Source organism: Peromyscus californicus, unplaced genomic scaffold, assembly GCF_007827085.1.
Source record: "Peromyscus californicus insignis strain IS unplaced genomic scaffold, ASM782708v3 Scaffold_24__1_contigs__length_46423439, whole genome shotgun sequence".
In the NCBI taxonomy this organism is placed as follows: domain Eukaryota; kingdom Metazoa; phylum Chordata; class Mammalia; order Rodentia; family Cricetidae; genus Peromyscus; species Peromyscus californicus.
This window is the reverse complement of record NW_026294535.1, coordinates 11358663-11376552: the sequence shown is the minus strand read 5'-3', so window position 1 is coordinate 11376552 and position 17890 is coordinate 11358663. Positions and strand designations below refer to the sequence as shown.

The following is a 17890-nucleotide window of genomic DNA, read 5'->3' as shown; positions in this document are numbered from 1 at the left end:
AGTAATCTAGCTTTAAACAATATTAGTATTCATCTACACACGAGGTAATGAACGGTATTCATCGTTTTGTGTGCAGAGAGCAGTACCAGATATTTCTTTGCCTCTCTCCCTTCCTTCCCACTCCTTGGCTGTGCTATTGGTGGAATCCAGAGTCTTGAGTTTGCTAAGTATCTACTTCAGCACTGAGCTATACCCCAAGTCCTGCACCAGATGCTTATGTCCATCAGAGGGGAGTCATGGAACAAACACACCCAGGAAGCAGGTCTTAACCTTCCATGAGCCTCTAGTCATGGGCAGTAGAACAGGCATACACATTGAAATATACAAATCTGTCTTTTAGAAAACCATACTAATAAAAGCAGGATTAATACACCAGAAGCTAAATGAATGTCTTTTGTGGAAAGTTGGGAACAATCAGGATGGTACAGGAGTTCACTGGGAGCATTCTTTTCTCCTGGGAATAGTGTATTATAGGACAGACGCGAATCAGTACCAGATGGAATGGGAATCAGATGTTCTTGACAAAGCAATTCAAGACCTGAACTGTAGTGCCAGAACAGACACCTGTGGAAGTTGGACTCCAGAGTTCTTTGCCAGGACCTGAGAGCAATTATAGGCATTCATAGGACATTGAAAAATCCCAGAAGAATGCTTGGTCCCATTTGTTGAACATTCTGCACATTGTCTTGTAGACCCCAAAATGATGGCACTGGCAATGTAGGACCATGTTTAGATTCAGCATGAGAACATTTATTAGATGCTAACTTTGCAGTTATGTTCAAATATACACAATCTTCTAGTCTTGATTTTTCTTGTGGCCTTAATATTAATTCAGCAGGGATAAAAAATATTAAATTCTGTAAGACACTTTAAATTAAAAGTACCATTTTGGATTAGTGGTCCCAGATGCAGCCTCTTCCAGCTAAATGCACATGAGATACAGAAAGCTTCAAATGCAGGCCATGTTGATGAACTCCCTGTCAAGACTACAGAGACCTGTGGAGCAGAGCTGTTGGTGCTCAGTATGTGCCTTGTCCCCTGAAACACAGCTGATCTTCCTGCCTGAAGGAATGGGTCTTGTCCTTCCCTTTCTCACTTGGTCTTTGTTCAGAGACAAACTCAACACCAACTAAACACAGGGACTCTATTTCTCTACAACTATCTCATTCTCTTATTCCTCCATGGCACAATTAGTAGCAGGAAAATGGAGTGATGCATTTTGTACTCAAGTCCCAGACAGTTACATCATTTACCTATGGGACAGAAAGAGATTCACTTGTGCTAGAATAGTGGAGGGATGCGTGTGTGTGTGTGTGTGTGTGTGCATCTATGTACAGTTACTGAGGCATGATGAGAACCAATCGCAGTACAGCAGAGTCGTCCTGGTCCAATGACTACATAAGCCCAGAACTTCCACTGGAGAGATACCTCATTGATCATTTAAATTTGATAAGGGCCCTGGATAAATGTCTTGGAAGTTAAAGAGATTGCTTTACAAGTGTGAGGCCCAGTGAGTGTGGGTCCCCAATACCCACATAAACACTGGGTGCCTGTGGTGACCCACTTGTAATCCCAGCACTTTGGAAGTACATATGGGATCTTCAGGTAAAGCCAGCTAGATAGACTAGCCAAATCAGCAAGCTCCGAGTTCAAGAAGAAACTCTGGCTCAGTAAATAAAATGGCTATTGACTAAAGAAGATATCCAACACCAACCTTTGTCTTCCACATACAGGTACACAGGCGTGCATCTGTGAACATCCACATATGCATGCTCACCATGCATACATACATACACATACAAACAAAAAAAAAGGAAAGATGAGAAAAGACAGTGCCGAGGTACTGTCAGCATGATCAGTTTTTAGGTAATAAATATTATACTAAGTGTAGTCACAATGGAAAAGAAAAAGCGAGATGATACGTGGGAGATAGCAGTGGGAAGCCATCTTCTGGAAGATGGGCAGAAAGAGGTGTCTGTCAGAGACCCAGAGAAAACAGAGTTACATACCCCTAGTAGGGCCCTCACAGCCAGGGACTCACAACAGCAGAGAGCCCAAAGGCTGGACCACTAGCTGATAACAACAGGTTCCATATCCTGTAGGAGAAATCCAGGGAGAGCATCAGCAATGCACATCTTTACAAAGGAGACAGGATGCTGAGGTAATGAAATCTAGCCACCTTCCTCTACTAGTTTAGTCCCTCATCTACCCAGCCTGGGCGGTGTTGTTAAGCATCATGTTGGAGTGAGAAGACACTCCACAGGACTTAACCCAGAGCTGCTGTTTAGTTTAAAGTCAATCTATCGAAGGGATTTAACTGATTTGAAAGCTCCTCCTGCCCGTTCTAACTCAAGCATAGAGCAGTTCTGCAAAGAAGGGAACAGAATTTGTTTGAATTCATGGCTGAGCTTGACAGCAGAAAAACCCAGCCATGTTCTCAAGGTAAAATGGAGTATTTTTTTTAAGCAGGGGTAGCCAGAGGCCTTGATGGGGCAGAGCTAGAATCCAGCCTTATTGGTGGGGCTCAGACTTTGCTGCCTGCTGGGTAAAAGAGCCCCACAGGGAGGGAAAATGGAACCTAGCCAATGGCATGGAGTTGGGGTTTATCATAGGTTGGTCCTTGAGTTGGGGGTCTAAAAATATTCTGCCCACTGGTCAGAGCAGAAGCAGTGCTGAAATGGATCTACTTGGGAGGAGTCAGAAACTCACTCTGGTTATAACAAGAGTTATAACCAGGTTAGATCTCACACCAAGTAAATGGTGCAGGGAACTTAGCACGGCTGTCTTAGAGGAAGACAGGAAGCTCTGGCTGGGGCTCATAGCAACAGCTGCAAAGAGATACTCCTCAGGGCAGGGCAGGAGGGACTCCTCCACTCCCTTCCCTACTCCTCCTGAAGGTGCTTTTAGCATAACTCCATCTTAATAATTGTTTCTAACATCCGTAGATCAGAAAGAGAAAAAACTGTCACCTTTTAGTCAGAAAAAGATTTTGTACATTGAACCAAAATTGATCTGGTCTTAATTTCCCTTTGTGACATTAAATATCACAACTTTAGTCATATATCTAAATAAAAGGAGACTAGTCATAATATAAATAACTTAAATTCATTACTGTAAAAATTATATTGGATTTTATAAAACCATCTTACAGTATGTATATAATAGATTAGGAAACAAAAATAGTAAATAAATATGTTATGATTGAGAGAGAGAGAGAGCTTACTATTAGTCAAATTAATATTTTAGGAAAAGTAATTATAAAATATTTCTCATAAGTGGTAAATATCAACAGAAATGTAACTATTGACAGTGAAAAATTAAATTATTACAGATCTGTTTTTATTCTACTCCAAGAGAATAAATTTCATAGCTCTATAAAATTTATAACTGTCTGGAAAAAATATAATTTGCTCAAATTTTTTATAAAGGCAAAGAAATTAGATCTATCACTATGGAGGTAATAAAGCTATGCTAGAAATTAAAACTGGAAGTTAAAGTTTATTAATTTAAGGAGATCATTAATAAATCTACCACGAGTTAGCAGAAATAACCTATTACAAATTCATCTAATATCTGGTTTTCTAAAAATGAGTTGAACTCTCCGACCTTCTGATGTCAATCTGCAGCAACATAATGTTTTCACTGAAGTAAGTAAAGAAAACCTCGCCTCCCAGAGATACACAGTTAGGAAACGCCGAGTATTTAAAGAGCCTCTTCAAATCATTATATTCTTTGTATGCAAAGCAGTGCTGGGGGTGGTGGTGTTTTGCGGGGAAGGGTCGTTAACTGTGGGGTATTTTCTGAAACCACATCACTTTTCATTCTCTGCTATCATGCATTAAAGTGTATCGGTCCACCTTGCCGGCTGTGTGGACCTCTAGCTCATATGGGATTTGTAACACCATATGTTATCTCATAGATCTCGCTCCTTGGTCTCCCACGAGCTCCCTAGTCCTTGCTACCTCTGTTGACAGAATTGAGAGAATATGTGGAACATAGTGAGGAAAGTAGGTAGAGTTTCCCTCAAGATAAAGTGGGACACTCCAAGGCAGTGCTTCTTCCTAATGCTGTGACCCTTAGACACAGTTCTTCATGTTGTGGTGACCCCCAAGCATAACATTATTTTGTTGTTCCTTCATTAATATCATCTTGCTACTGTTCTGAATCATAATGAAACATCTGGGTTTTCTGATGCTCTTGGTGACCCCTATGAAAGGGTTGTTCAACTCCCAAAGGGTCGTGACCCAGGGGTTGAGAAACACTGCCCTATGAGGAGAGTAGGTGGTGGCTGAAGGGATCACTGTGGAGGAAAAGTCTCAAGAGGTGGAGTGAACAGTGGCCAAACTGTGTCAGCCTACAGTTTTAGGCAGGATTTATCTATTTCTAAAGCGTCCAGAGTGGAGAGCTTACGTGAAGGGGCTTTTCTGTCCAGGTGATTGACAGGTCCCATTTGGATGAGTTTCAGTCCTCACTCCAGGATAGGGGCTGTTTTCTTGGAGGGTTTTCTTACGAAGGTTTAACTGGAGAGTGATGAGTTCAGTGGTCAGTTCCCAGGATTTTGATGACCGTAGGAAATAAAAGCATGGGCGAAGAGCCTTTTCAAATAGGAGTTAACTGTTGGACCCGAGGTCCTTCCTGTAGGTTTCAATTAGTACATGTTCTCCCAGTAGGAAGAGAGACTTCTCTTACTTTTCTGGTGGATTTGGCTGTCTTTGGAACCATGTCCTTTGATAGTCTGTTGGAATTCATTGACTCTAGAAGTAAATTGGCTTAAGAGCTGGCCTTTGTCATCTGGGAACAGATCTGAATTTAGAAAAGGGTGCCATAAAGGACACCAAAGTGCTTAGGCCAGAGCTGGTGAGGACCTCTGTGGACCTCGAGGAAAGCTGCTTGGAATTGCTTTTTAGGTAAGATGAGTCACCTGACCAAGCTTTTTAACAGGTCAATTTGGGGCCTGATTGTCATGCTCCATCTTTCAGAGAAATGAAGATGTTATCTAATTCCTGGAGACCCAGTTATCAAATATGTGATCTGGGAAATAAAGATGCACCATTACTGTGGGGTTTTATAGGGGACTGGTGTTAGTTTGGGCCCCAGGGTTGTTAATAGGCCTTTGTCCAGTGAAGGGTGAAGACAATAAGACCATTAGGAAAGGATTGGTAAAGTGTAAGTTACTTCACCAACAGCAGGAAGCTGGAGGGACAACTCTGGGTCTCATTGATGCCCATAACCTGACAAGAATCTTATTTTTGTTGTTGTTTTTTTGAGACAGGGTTTCTCTGTGAAGCAGTCCTGGCTGTCCTGGAACTTACTCTGTAGAACAGGCTGACCTCAAACTCACTGAGATCTGCCTGCCTCTGCCTCCCGAGTGCTGGGATTAAAGGCCCATGCCACCACCTCCCAGCAACAAGAATCTTTTAAGTGGCTCTGTTACTTGATTGCCAGGCCAGTCATCTGAATAGGAACACCTGCCTCCCCCACCTCCGCCCCAGGAAAGCCTTCTAACTTAGGGACTTAAAGAAATACTATAAAGCATACGTAAAAATGTAGCTAATACGGTGGCTTCTCTGATTGACATCCAGGAGTGCTCTCCTCCGCAGTGGTCAGTGGCTGTTGCCTGTCCTCCCTGTCGAGAGTACTCCACTTGACTCTGTAAAAACCTCCATCTGTCTGTCTTCTAGATGGCACTCTGTGTGTCTCTGAATTCTTTGACCAGACAGAGGGCTAAGGAGCCGAGGGCAGCTCAGGGTGCCGGGGACAGCTTAAGCATTTGGAAAACATTGGTTCCTGGAGTGGCGAGAACATCTGAACACTGGTCTACTTCCTTGGCCAACACCAAACCCTGTAAACTGAAACTACCACCATTCCTCTCAGAAAACTCTAAGTCCTGGAAAATCCTTAGTGGTGTGTATAAACTTCCTCAAGTTCAGGATTTCCACTTGAAAACTTGACTGTTTCTCACCGGCTCCAATCCTGGCATTTATGTTTCCCTTGAAGCCCAGGGGATGTCTTCATTTTTCAGATGTTTCCACCTACCTATGCCTGATCTCACCTTGTAGCTTGTCAGTGGTTCTTTTCAAGGTGTTCCATGAGGGTGGGGTGGGGGCACATTCAGCTGCCACTCTGGGACCGTGCTTGTGCCTACTCATACAGCAGAGGGAGGGGCCTCGCCTACTCTTCATGTTTTATTACACAGACTATGAAAAAAAGAGTGGATGGTTAATAGCTTTAATGACTTGTACTGCTTCATCAAGCAGGGGAGACTTAAACGAAACTGGCATTTTAATTAATTTATTTGTTTCACATGAAGAACACAAAGACAGCGAGGCAATATATTGTCTCCCTTCCTAGCTTCCCATTAAGGCGCACCTTACTGCTTCCTGGTGCCATCCTGCAAATGGTGGCATACTCCACCATCAACTGTTAGGTTGAAACAGAGTCCTTCCGTGCTCTGAGCACTTTGCTTTCTTGCCGACGCTGGCATAAAGAGAGATCTTGTCGGAGGTTTTGGTGCTGATATTATTAGACAAACTCAAGTGAAACCTCAGATGAACCACATCAGTAAATGGGAGCCATGTGTCATTCGAATGTGTAATTCTGCTGCAGAGGTAGGGAGGGATTCTCTGTTCCTCAGCTCTGTCTTTTTTTTTTTTTTTTGGTTTTTCGAGACAGGGTTTCTCTGTGTAGCTTTGCGCCTTTCCTGGAACTCGCTTTGGAGACCAGGCTGGCCTCGAACTCACAGAGATCCGCCTGGCTCTGCCTCCCGAGTGCTGGGATTAAAGGCGTGCGCCACCACGGCCCAGCTCCTCAGCTCTGTCTTTAAGCCACTATGTCTGACCGTTTTACAGTGTCACAGTGGGGTTGACTGAGCTTTCACTCAGGGACAATTACTGCAAACAGGACTTGCAGATCTTCAGACCTCAGGATAAGCATTGGGTAGTCACTGGTGCAAAGCTGCATGAGTGTCTAGGTTGGGAATGCATGTCTCTGGCCAATGCACTACAACTCACTCGGTATCAGTGATTCTCAACCTGTAGGTTGAGACCTCTTTGGCAAACCTCTATCTCTAAAACTTTACATTGCGATTCATAATAGCAGCAAAATTACACTTATGAAGTAACAAAGAAAATAATTTTATGGTCGGGGGTCACCACAACATGAGGAACTGTGTTAAAGGGTCGCAGCATTAGGAAGGATGAGAACCGCTGGGCTATATGATACTTCATTGGCTTTCCATTTTTACTTGGAAAGGCTGTATTATAGTTTTTGGATTATCACATTACATTCATTTTTTTTTAATACTATGAATAGCAAAACTGCTTCACTAGCCCCACAGTCCTGCTCTTCATCATCAATTTCTTTCTAGGATTTACAGCTCAGTGTCACCCTTGACCTCCTTATCTGTGCTCTCTATTGGATGGCATCTGCTTTGGAAATGACTCTCCACATTTTGTGGTTTGAGATTTCCTCTCTTCCAAATTGAACTGTAGGCTGTTACTTGTTTTACTGGGTGGTTTTGTGTGTCAACTTGATACAAGCTAGAGTCATCAGCGAGGAAGGAGCTTTGGTTGAGGAAATGCCTCCATGAAATCCAGCTGTAAGGTCTTTTCTCAATTAGTGATCACTGGGGGAGGACCCAGCCCATGGTGGGTGGTGCCATCCTTAGGCAGGTGGTCCTGGTTTTGATAATAAAGCAGGCTGAGCAAGCTAGGGGAAGCAAGCCAGTAAGCAGCACTCCTCCATGACCTCTGCATCAGCTCCTGCCTCCAGGTTCCTGCCGTTTGAGTGCCTGTCCTGACTTCCTTCAGTGATGAACAGCAATGCTGAAGTATAAAGTCAAATAAACCCTTTCCTCCCCAACTTGTTTTTTTGGTCATGGTGTTTTGTCACAGCGGTAGAAATTCTAACTAAGACACTTGTTTTCTTTGTTGTTCATCGATCGTTTCTAGAAGAGGAGACCATGCCATTGTGATACAGGCATGTTCAATGTCAAAGGCATCGAATACCTTTGACTAAAAAATATTTCTCTGTGTAAGAAGATAAATATAAATAGGGCGCAAATTGTGAGAATGCCGGTTATTTGTCACAGAAGAAAGGCCCGTGTAACCATCACTAATCAAGGCAGGGAACAATGTCAGCACCCTGGAAGTTCACCTAGTGACTCCTCCTGGTTCCTGTTAACCTTCTTGCCTTTTAATCTCTAATATGAGTTTGTCCAGCATTTGGATTTTGTGTAAATGAACTGATATCGTCATTGCAGCTGGCTGCTTTTGTCCAACACTGTCTGAGATTCAGCCTTTCATGGCTGTAATAGCACTGTTTATCATCCACAGGTAAACATGGAAGGGCTGTTGTGAAAGAGCCTGCTCTACATACTGTGTGAGCTTGTGGATACAGATGGTTGTGTTTTTATATATCTGCCGATGAGTGGGATTGCTGCATCAGAGGGCATGTGTGCATCTTTACAAGTTCTCCAAGGCAGTTTAGTTTGAAATTTATCTTGCTGAACATGCTGTATTCCGTATTGCATATTGGCTACAGCACACTCTTTGGAGGGGCCCTCTTCTTCAAGAACCATCTGTATTTCCCCTTGGGAGTTTTTTCTCTGTCTAAGAGAGCTGCAGATGTCCTTTATATATTTGGATATGGACATTTTGCTGATTATACATCTTGCAATTATCTTTTCCCATTCTGTTTGTCCTTTTATTTTATTTACTTTTAGATTACTTAAAACTTGTATTTCTATTATTGTTCAGTTTATAAATCCCTTTTAAGCCAGGGTTTTGATGTATAGCTCAGATCAGTCTTGCACTTGCAATCCTCCTGCCTCTGTGCTGGTAATCTGGGTATGTATCTTAATTCCCAGGCAAGTGTTACCTCTTGCGGATTGTACTCTTGATGTTCAATTGTAAAAATATTTTCTTACATACAAAACAAATCATAAAGATGTCTTTCTATGTCCCTCTCTTTCTTCCATCACTCGCATTTAGATCTACACTGCACTCAGCATCTATTTTTCTTTGTGACTCTTGTATGTGGTGTGAGACTGAAGTCAACATTGACTTTGTTTATGTGGATATACAGTAAATCCAGCGCCACTTATTTAATAAGAAATCACCACATTTCTTCATAACAGCAGAGGGTCAGATCTGCCATCAACCAAGTGCCCGCTTTTGTGGAATAAGAAGGATGAAGAGAGAAGGAAAGAGGGAGAAATAAAGACAGATAATGAGTTGATTGAAAACAGTGCATTCCAGAATGAGGTGGTGCAGGTGGGTTAGAAGGAGTGTGGATTTGCTGAGTGTCAACTCCATCCCAGCAACAGTGGATGGGAAGACACCAGAGCACGGCCTTTGAGGGACTGAGGGGAAGTAAGCTTGTATTTTACTAAGTCACAAGTTAGGTGTCAGGGTCCTTAAGGACTCAAATAGGTTTACAAATGGATAAACGACTTTGAGAAACTTTCTTGGCAATTCATCCTGGCATGCAAGACTGGAAATGAAGGAAGGGAGAGATGAAGGGAGGGAGGGGGCATTTCTCAGTATTGCACACGATGCAGCCACCTGTAATGCATCTGTGAAAAGTAGGTTGGAAGGTTGGCAATCTCAATACTGCAAGCAAATGTGAATGGCTGCAAGGCAGCAGTTGGGATAATTATGAAGTTAGATGACATTAAGAATACGGTGAAATGAAACTGTTATCTCAGTGAGGAAAAATATTCAGAGATTAAAGATTCGTGGTCCAGTGAAGTGTACAAGGAAGTGATGCCATGATTTGGTGGCTGGGTGTGAATTAAAACAGCTCTTTTGATCTTCATGCTAAAAGCTTTATTCTTTACGGCTTGTGGGATTGTGACATTAAGCCTTCAGGAAAGAAATTTGGTTGTATTGAACTAAGCAGTCCTGATCCTAATGTGAATATTCTTTTCTGGTGTTTTTCTGAGATGGGCTATTATATATCCAGGGGTGACTTTGTGTTCCTGATACTTCTGCCTCTACCTCCCAATTACGGGAATCATAAGTGCATCACCACGCTCAGCAAGCATTCTTTATTGATTTTTATCCTAGAGATAAAACGAATAAAGGTTATGAATACAGACAAGAGCGTCAAAGTTGTGAATTTTGAAAAGAGAAAGCTTGGAGGGGGGCAAAGGGACAGATGCTATTAGCTTGTAAAGTAAGATAGCCAGAGATAGCGTCCATATCTGATGCAACTAGAGAGCTTTTAGAACATGGGTGTGTGGTAGGAGAGCTGGATGTGGTGATACACAGTAACAGTTCTGAAGGATCAAGAAGTGGACCCAGAGCTAATGTCATAGAAAGCTAATCAATACATTCTTCAAAACTGACAATTAAGGAAAAATGCTCCAAGAAGATAATTTTCCGAGCTGAAACTAACCACTAGAAGTAAAGTACAAATGGTTAAAAATACTTGCCTCTGGGGAGAGAGACTTTTATTTTTGATCCTGTACATGCATGACTAGTGAACATAAGCAGCGTGTTGAAAGATACATGATGTCAAATTGGATTACTTCCAGAAATGCAAATGTGACTCAAAAATTAGAAAATCTATTAATGTCAATCACTACATTAGTAGATGAAAAGAGAAAAATAATCATCATCTCAAACAGGCACAAAAATTCAATAAAGTTAAACAATCATCCATGACTCTGAAACTGAGTTAAAGGAGATTTCCTTCATTTAGAAAAGTTCCAAGGGGCTGGAGAGATGGCTCAGCAGTTAAGCATGTACGCTGTTCTTCTAGGGGACCTGAGTTCAATTCCCAGTGTCCATGTTGGGCAGCTCACAGCCACCTGTAACTCCAGCTCCAGGGCATCTGATACCCTATTCTGGAATCCACCGACATCTGAACCCATGTACACATAACCACACACACACACACACACACACACACACACACACACACACACACACACACACACGTATGTAATTGAACATAAAATAATAGAATTCTGAGTGAGGCAAAAAATCTTCTAGCACCTGTCCTCTGTGTTTGAAGGCTAAACTCTTCCCTCTAGAAGCAGAAGTGAAATAAATGCATATCCTGAGTTCATAATTGTCCTGGACATTTTTACCTTGCATAAACAATATGAGGAAAAGAAAGAATAATGAACTGTTGTTAGCCATGGACAATATAGGACCCCAAGCTATGGACAAGAAGGTGCATCTAGCAGGGTTGCTGCATGTAAGGTGTTCTTTCTTACCTAACAATCTGTTCTATGTCCTGATGCCCTTAGCAATCAGGAAAACATAAACTAAAACTGCTTTGAGATTTCATCCCACCTCAGTCAGAATGGCTAGGGTCAAGCAAATGACTGACCCCAAATGCTGGCCAGAATGTGGGGGAAGGGGAACCCTAGTTCCCTGCTTGTAGGGATGCAAACTGGTGCAGCTGCTGGAGATCAGTGTGGAGAATTTCTTAGAAGTTGAAAGTATATCTTCCAAATGAGCCGGGGGTACCACTGGACTTCTTACTGCAGAGGCACTTGCTTAGATGCTTCCATTGCCTGTCTATTCACAATAGCTAGGAAATGGAACCAGCCTAGGCAGCCATCATAGCGGCCGGCTAATGAAAATGTGATATATATATATATATATATATATATATATATATATATATATATATATATATATATATATATATATATATATATCTGTGGGGGTGGTGGGTAAACGCCCCACAACTAAGGATGTTTGAAAAGTCATAGGAAGCATTTTATAAACTTATTTAAAAGTACATTGCATGTTTGTGTGTATACATATATAAATATATATTAATATAATTCACATATTTGTGATATATACCCACACATATACATCCATACATAGCTTAAAGGAAGTTATACCCACATGCACACACAATGGAATTTTAACTGTAAAGAAAAATGAAATGTGTAAGTAAATGGATGGACTGGAAAATATTGTATGAGTGCAGTAACCCAGATGCAGATAGACAAAGCATATAATTTAGCTGCAGAAGCCAGGAAAGCAGATCGGAAGTATGGGGCGGTACAGAGGAGGAGGTCCAGAGAGGGGGACAGTGGAACACAGGTGTGATAGAAGGGGAAAGAGGGAACATGGGAGGGTTAATCGGGGCTGGGGAAGGAGGGTAACAGAGCAAGAGGCAAAAAGAGATAAATAACACTAAGTGTGGGAGCCCGGTCTCGGGTTCCTCGTGGCTTTACCCAGCAGGTCCACATAGAGGATGATTAGGACCACGGGCCTGAGTGCAGGTGTCTGGGATGGTCTGCACTTGACTGTGCTGGGGGAGGAGGTCTTTTGCTCCACCCCTTGGCGTCTCTATAAAAACCCTGGGGCAGAGACAGTCGGGGGCCGTTGGAATAGGTTCCAGGCCCTCTCGAGGCTATCCTTTATTTTCTGTTTATCTCCGCAAGATTCTCCGCAATAAATCCTTCTATCTAATATTTCCTGCTGCTCACACTCAAGAAAACTCTGGGGAACTGTGGGGGTGGTGGGTAAACGCCCCACAACTAAGGATGTTTGAAAAGTCATAGGAAGCATTTTATAAACTTATTTAAAAGTACATTGCATGTTTGTGTGTATACATATATAAATATATATTAATATAATTCACATATTTGTGATATATACCCACACATATACATCCATACATAGCTTAAAGGAAGTTATGCCATAAAGGAGCCACAGTTCTGTCTATAAAGAATCCCAGTGCCAGGTAAGAGATATCTTTCTTTTAGTTGTTAGGGTCCAATATACCCTCCCCACCAAAAACAAAAACAAAAACATAGGCTATTACTGTTGCCTTTGGTTGCCTCCCAGAACTTGAAGATAAGGTCCTATTGCTGAAGACACCACACCTTAGGTCACAGGGCTTGATGAATCAAGCTGCTGCTGACCTGGAAGGCTGTTCTCTGAGGATCAGTTCACATAGTATTGGAAGGTTCTCTGCAAGTTGCCAAGAGAGAAAAGACGTCAACCATCCCACCCAGCTGTAAAGCCTGTGAACTACCACAATAACTGGGCTGGCAAGATGTCTCCAATGATGTAATAGTGGCACTTAAACCTTGGTAGTAACCAACAATTGTCAAATTGGACTTAAGCCCTGCTCTATAAAAGTGAACTGTAAGTCCAGGAAAGAACCTGTGGCTGGAGAGGTCCTATACCCCAGAAGAGAGTCTAAATTTTCCTAATTCAATACAGCATCCAACTGTACTCTAAATACATTATACCTGTTAAGTCACAACCATCATCAACGACTCTTCTTTTTGCAGTAGACAGAGGCTGCTACTACTGCAACTGGTCAAAGGGTAGACAAGTGACTGTGGGCTGCTCGGCCCCAACACATCCCCTACACCTTAGGTCCAGGGAACATTATGGAAGAGGGAAAGAGAAGATTTTTGACTGCTGCAAAATAGTACTTATTAGACATAAGGAAGCCAAGTTTGTGAAACCTCAACAATATGTCTGCTTAAACAAGACTTGTAAAAATGACCGCACCAGGTAACATGCCAATGTGGGTGGAGGAAAATGTCATAAGGACTCATCCTTATGACTCCTGAGTGGAGGGGGTGAGGGTGGAGTGGGGTGTTGAGAATTAGTTTTCTCTAGGGACAAGCACCCTGATAGGTTATTCAATCTTAAGCTGTCAACCTTGAACACTAACTGGAGTCAATAGATTGTGTGTGTATAATAATTTCAGAATCATGAATTTGAGAGGCAAAGTGTGGGGACATGGAGGAGTTGGAGGGAGAGAGTGAGGGGTAGAAATGTCAGTACAGTGAACTCATATGAAGTTCAAAAAATAACTTTGAAAGATTTTTTCTATAGATTTCAAAAGATAATGCCTTTTGTTTTGTTTTGTTTTTTCAAGACAGAGTTTCTCTGTATAACAGCTCTGGCTGTCCTGGAACTTTTGCTGTAGACCAGGTTGGCTTTGAATTCACAGAGATCCACCTCCCTCTGCCTCCCAATTGCTGGGATTAAAGGCATGCACCACCACTACCTGGCAAGATACTTCTTAAAAGCTTAAATTACTAGTGATTAACAAAAGAAGTTATTAATAAAGAACTCATCAAAAGCTATGCCAAATAGAGAGAGTTGGTCATGTTTGTGGCTGACTGGGGCATACTCCTGTAAGTCTTTTAAAGATGGTATGTACATTTAATGAAGCTTTAGTAAGAATTTTAACAAGTTTTATTTTGTGGTAGTCGATAAACATTGTAAAATTTACACAAAAGGGCAAAAGGCAAGATTCACTTAAAAATACCAGAAAATGAACTACTAGATCTACTTCCCAGTAATTTTGTATACTTAAGTGTCAAATAATATATTCTCAAATATTCATGCCAGTCTTATTCAAAACAGTGAAATAAAAACAAAGCAAAATGCAGGGGCTGGGAGGTGAAGCAGTACTTAAAAGCACTGACGTGGCAGCTCATAACCGCCTGTAACTCCAGTTACAGGGAATTCAATTCTCTCTCCCGGCCTCTGTGAATATCAGGCATTCACATGATGCATACACAACATGCAAACTAACACTCATACACACAGAATAAAAAAAAGAATAAATATTTAAAAACTAAAAAAAATCAGAAAGAACTCAGATGTCTATCAACAATAGAGTAGATAAATAGATTGTACTATATTTAATGGAATACTATAAAACAACAAAAAGAATCAATGAACTATACCTATGAGCAGCTTGGATAAAATTTGAAAATGTAATGACTAGTGCAAAAAGATTATAAATACATGTAATTTTTCTCCAGAGTTTCCAAAATATTATAAAGAATATATATGGTGACAGTTGTGTGGTTCCTAGTCCAAAAGTTTGGTTGATGGTTGTTTGTGACTGATAGCTTCAGACAGAGACAGGCAAATGGATTCAAGGAAGGGTTTTTTACAAGGTACTCTAAAAGCATGAGGAGGTTTTCTGTTTTCTAAGGTGGATGGTGTTAGGTAGCTAGACAGATAATCAGAGAAGCCTCATTCCCTGGTAACAATAATTGCATGGGAGTTCAATTTATTAGTCAAGAAAACATGCCTAGACCATTGCCCACAGAAGATATGCTCATCTCCATTTCTTTCACCCCAGAGACAATTATTGTTCCCTGATCAACTATCATATGTAACTGTTGTTTGTACATAACGCCCTCGAATTTGCATCAGTGGTACCAAACTACCTTTCTCATGTCGAATCTGCATATTAGCTCATTATTAATTTGCAGTGTATCTTCATCGGCACTCTTATTGTGCCCAGACACTCGTGAGGCACAGACATTTTCAAGCTCTCACACTAGTGAGCAGCGCTGTTGAGACAGGGCCTGCACCTCCATACTGCACTTTCTTCTTTACGGATGGATCTGGCTCATTCTGTTTCCTCTCCATGACGTCAGAGGAGTACACTGTCTTCTGTTTCACAGTTTCACTATTGCAAATCTACCAGGCACATCTTTGAGCAAGACTCTGTGTGCATGCATGAGCATCTTCACTGTCCGTTTTGTTAGACTCTGCCATATTGTTTTTGTCGAACCTATGAGTAAGTGCATGCACACTCCATTTTCTTCAAGTCACCACTCATACTCACTCTACTCAGATACACGGTGTCAGTTCCTAAGGGACAGAAAAGGATATTTCATCTTGACTTTGTATTTCCCCGATTTTTCAGTGGTGCTAAAAGTTTTCGTCATTTAGGTCTACCAGTTGCTGTTGAAATTCTTTGCACACCTCTCTTAGGAGCTGCTTATTGAAATTGGGCTGTTGGGCTTTTTAAAAATCAGTTTGCTAGAAAGGTTTGAGATGTGCTACATAAAAAGAAGCGGCGCTGTGGCTGTAGCTCAGAGGACGGGTGCTTGCTTAGCAGGCACAAGGCCCTAGGTTCAAGTCCCAGAACCGTCAATAAATAAATAACACAATTTTGGGGCTCGACGGTTTTCTTAGCAGTCGGGAGTGCTTGGTATTCTTGCAAAGGACCTGGGTTCAGTTTCCAGCACTCACATGGTGGCTCACAACCACCCCAAACTCCAGGTCCAGAGGATCTGGCACCTTCCCTTGGCTTTTGTGTGTACCAGGCATGGGCGTGGTACACACACATTCATATAGGCAAAACACTCATACATATAGAATAAAAACAAATCTTTGTTTTTAAGGAAGCATCAGCAAAACATGTGCTGAATATCTTCACCCAGTCTTTTTTTTTTTTTTTTAACATTGTGTTTGGTACCTATGTGATACACATTTTTTTAAAAACATTCAACATACGCTCATGTAACCATCTTTCCTTTATAGGTTGTGTTCTCCACCCCCACCCCAGACCCTGTGCAGAGATTTCTTCCAAGGAAAGGATAGCATTGTATTATTATTATTATTATTATTATTATTATTTTGACTTTCAGAAAACTACCAAGTGGCTTTCCAGACTGGTAGTTCACTGTACCTAAATGAAGATGTTTATGATAGTGCAGATGCGAAAAGGAAGGGTTACAACAAAGTGGATATTACCTGGATCCTGCTCATTCGCTACTACATACACCTGCAAAGAATTAACAACATGAGCAAGCTGCTAGGTGAGTCTCAATGTGGTTTAAAAAGTGTGCGTGTGCGATTCTCCTTTTCCTACTTAGGTCACGTTTCTAACTTAGAGTATAAAGTTGTTTTGACATCTTCCTGATGTCAACAGATATCATCTTCCGATATTATCATCAGATTTACTGTACGTTTCAGGGATTTGAACCTGGCATAAAGGGAGCCTCAACTAGAATAGTATTTCAATGTAACTTGTGTCTGTAGAAATTCCACTTATCTTCTTTCATATGTTTAAAAACAGCATGCCAGAGAGGTATCCGGTGGCTTCCCAAGATTGCCAAGTGGTCCATAGAGTGAAGTAGCTAAAAACCAGGGACCACAGCTTACAAATGAATAAGATAGAATATGGCTTTAGGATGTGTTCCAGGATCTAGTGTGTAAAAGAGATGGAATGTATGACTTTGGATAGGATATTTAATTATAATTTTAAAAATCACCACATGTCTTAGTTTGGGTTTCTGTTGCTGTGATAATACACCAAGACCAAAAGTAATTTGAGGAGGAAAGGGTTTATTCCAGTTTACAACTCTCAGGTCACACTCCATTGCTAAGGGAAATCAGGGCAGGCACTCAGGGCAGGACCTGGAGGCAGGAGCTGATGCAGAGGTCATGGAGGAGTGCTGCTTACTGGCTTGCTCCCTGTGGTTTTGCTCAGCCTGCTTTCTTATAGCACCCAGGACCACCTGCTCAGGAGCGGCAACACCCACAGGAAGCTGGGCCTTCCCATATCTGCCATCCATTAAGAAACTACCACACAGGCTTGCCCACAGGCTGGTTTAGTGGGGGCATTTTCTCTATTGACATTTCCTTTTCCCAAATGACTCTAGCTTGCATCAAGTTGACATGAAACTAGTCAGCACACCCTGTAAAGAATATCTAGGAAAACTGGTGAAGCCCACTCACATCAGCCGTTTCCATGATTATTTTGACAGTATTAGTGTTTTATTATGCTTTTGTGGACCCTTGAAGTTAGTGACCTAGTATTGCTCATGAATGAAGTCAACAAAGACTGGTCCACACCAAGGTGGTGTTGTTGTTTTGGCTCTTTTGGGAGGCCTACCCCCCATCTCCCAAATAAATCACACACAGAGGCTTATTCTTAATGATTAGTGCCTGGCCTTAGCTTGGCTTGTTTCTTTTCAGCTTTCCTTAACTTAAGTTATCCCATCTACCTTTTGCCTCTTCTATTCTGTGGCTGGCTGTGTAGCTGGGTGGCTGGACCCTAATGTCCTCATCTTTCCTCTCTCATTTCTTGATCTTTGCTCCTCCCAGATTTCTCCTTCTATTTATTCTCTCTGCCTGCC

General features: G+C 41.7%; 1 protein-coding gene across 8 annotated transcripts in view; it reads left to right on the top strand.

The window, feature by feature from the left end:
• Positions 1 to 17890, top strand: part of Cfap54 (cilia and flagella associated protein 54) — a 323915-nt gene that overhangs the window by 232944 nt on the left and 73081 nt on the right. For all 8 annotated transcript variants that reach the window (XR_008221626.1, XR_008221627.1, XM_052753120.1 and 5 more), the window contains one exon: positions 16397 to 16567. Coding sequence is in view for 6 of the 8 variants with exons in the window: in XM_052753120.1 (XP_052609080.1) it covers positions 16397 to 16567 (171 nt within the window). In the remaining 2 variants the exon portion in view is untranslated. The remainder of the gene's footprint in view (positions 1 to 16396; positions 16568 to 17890) is intronic.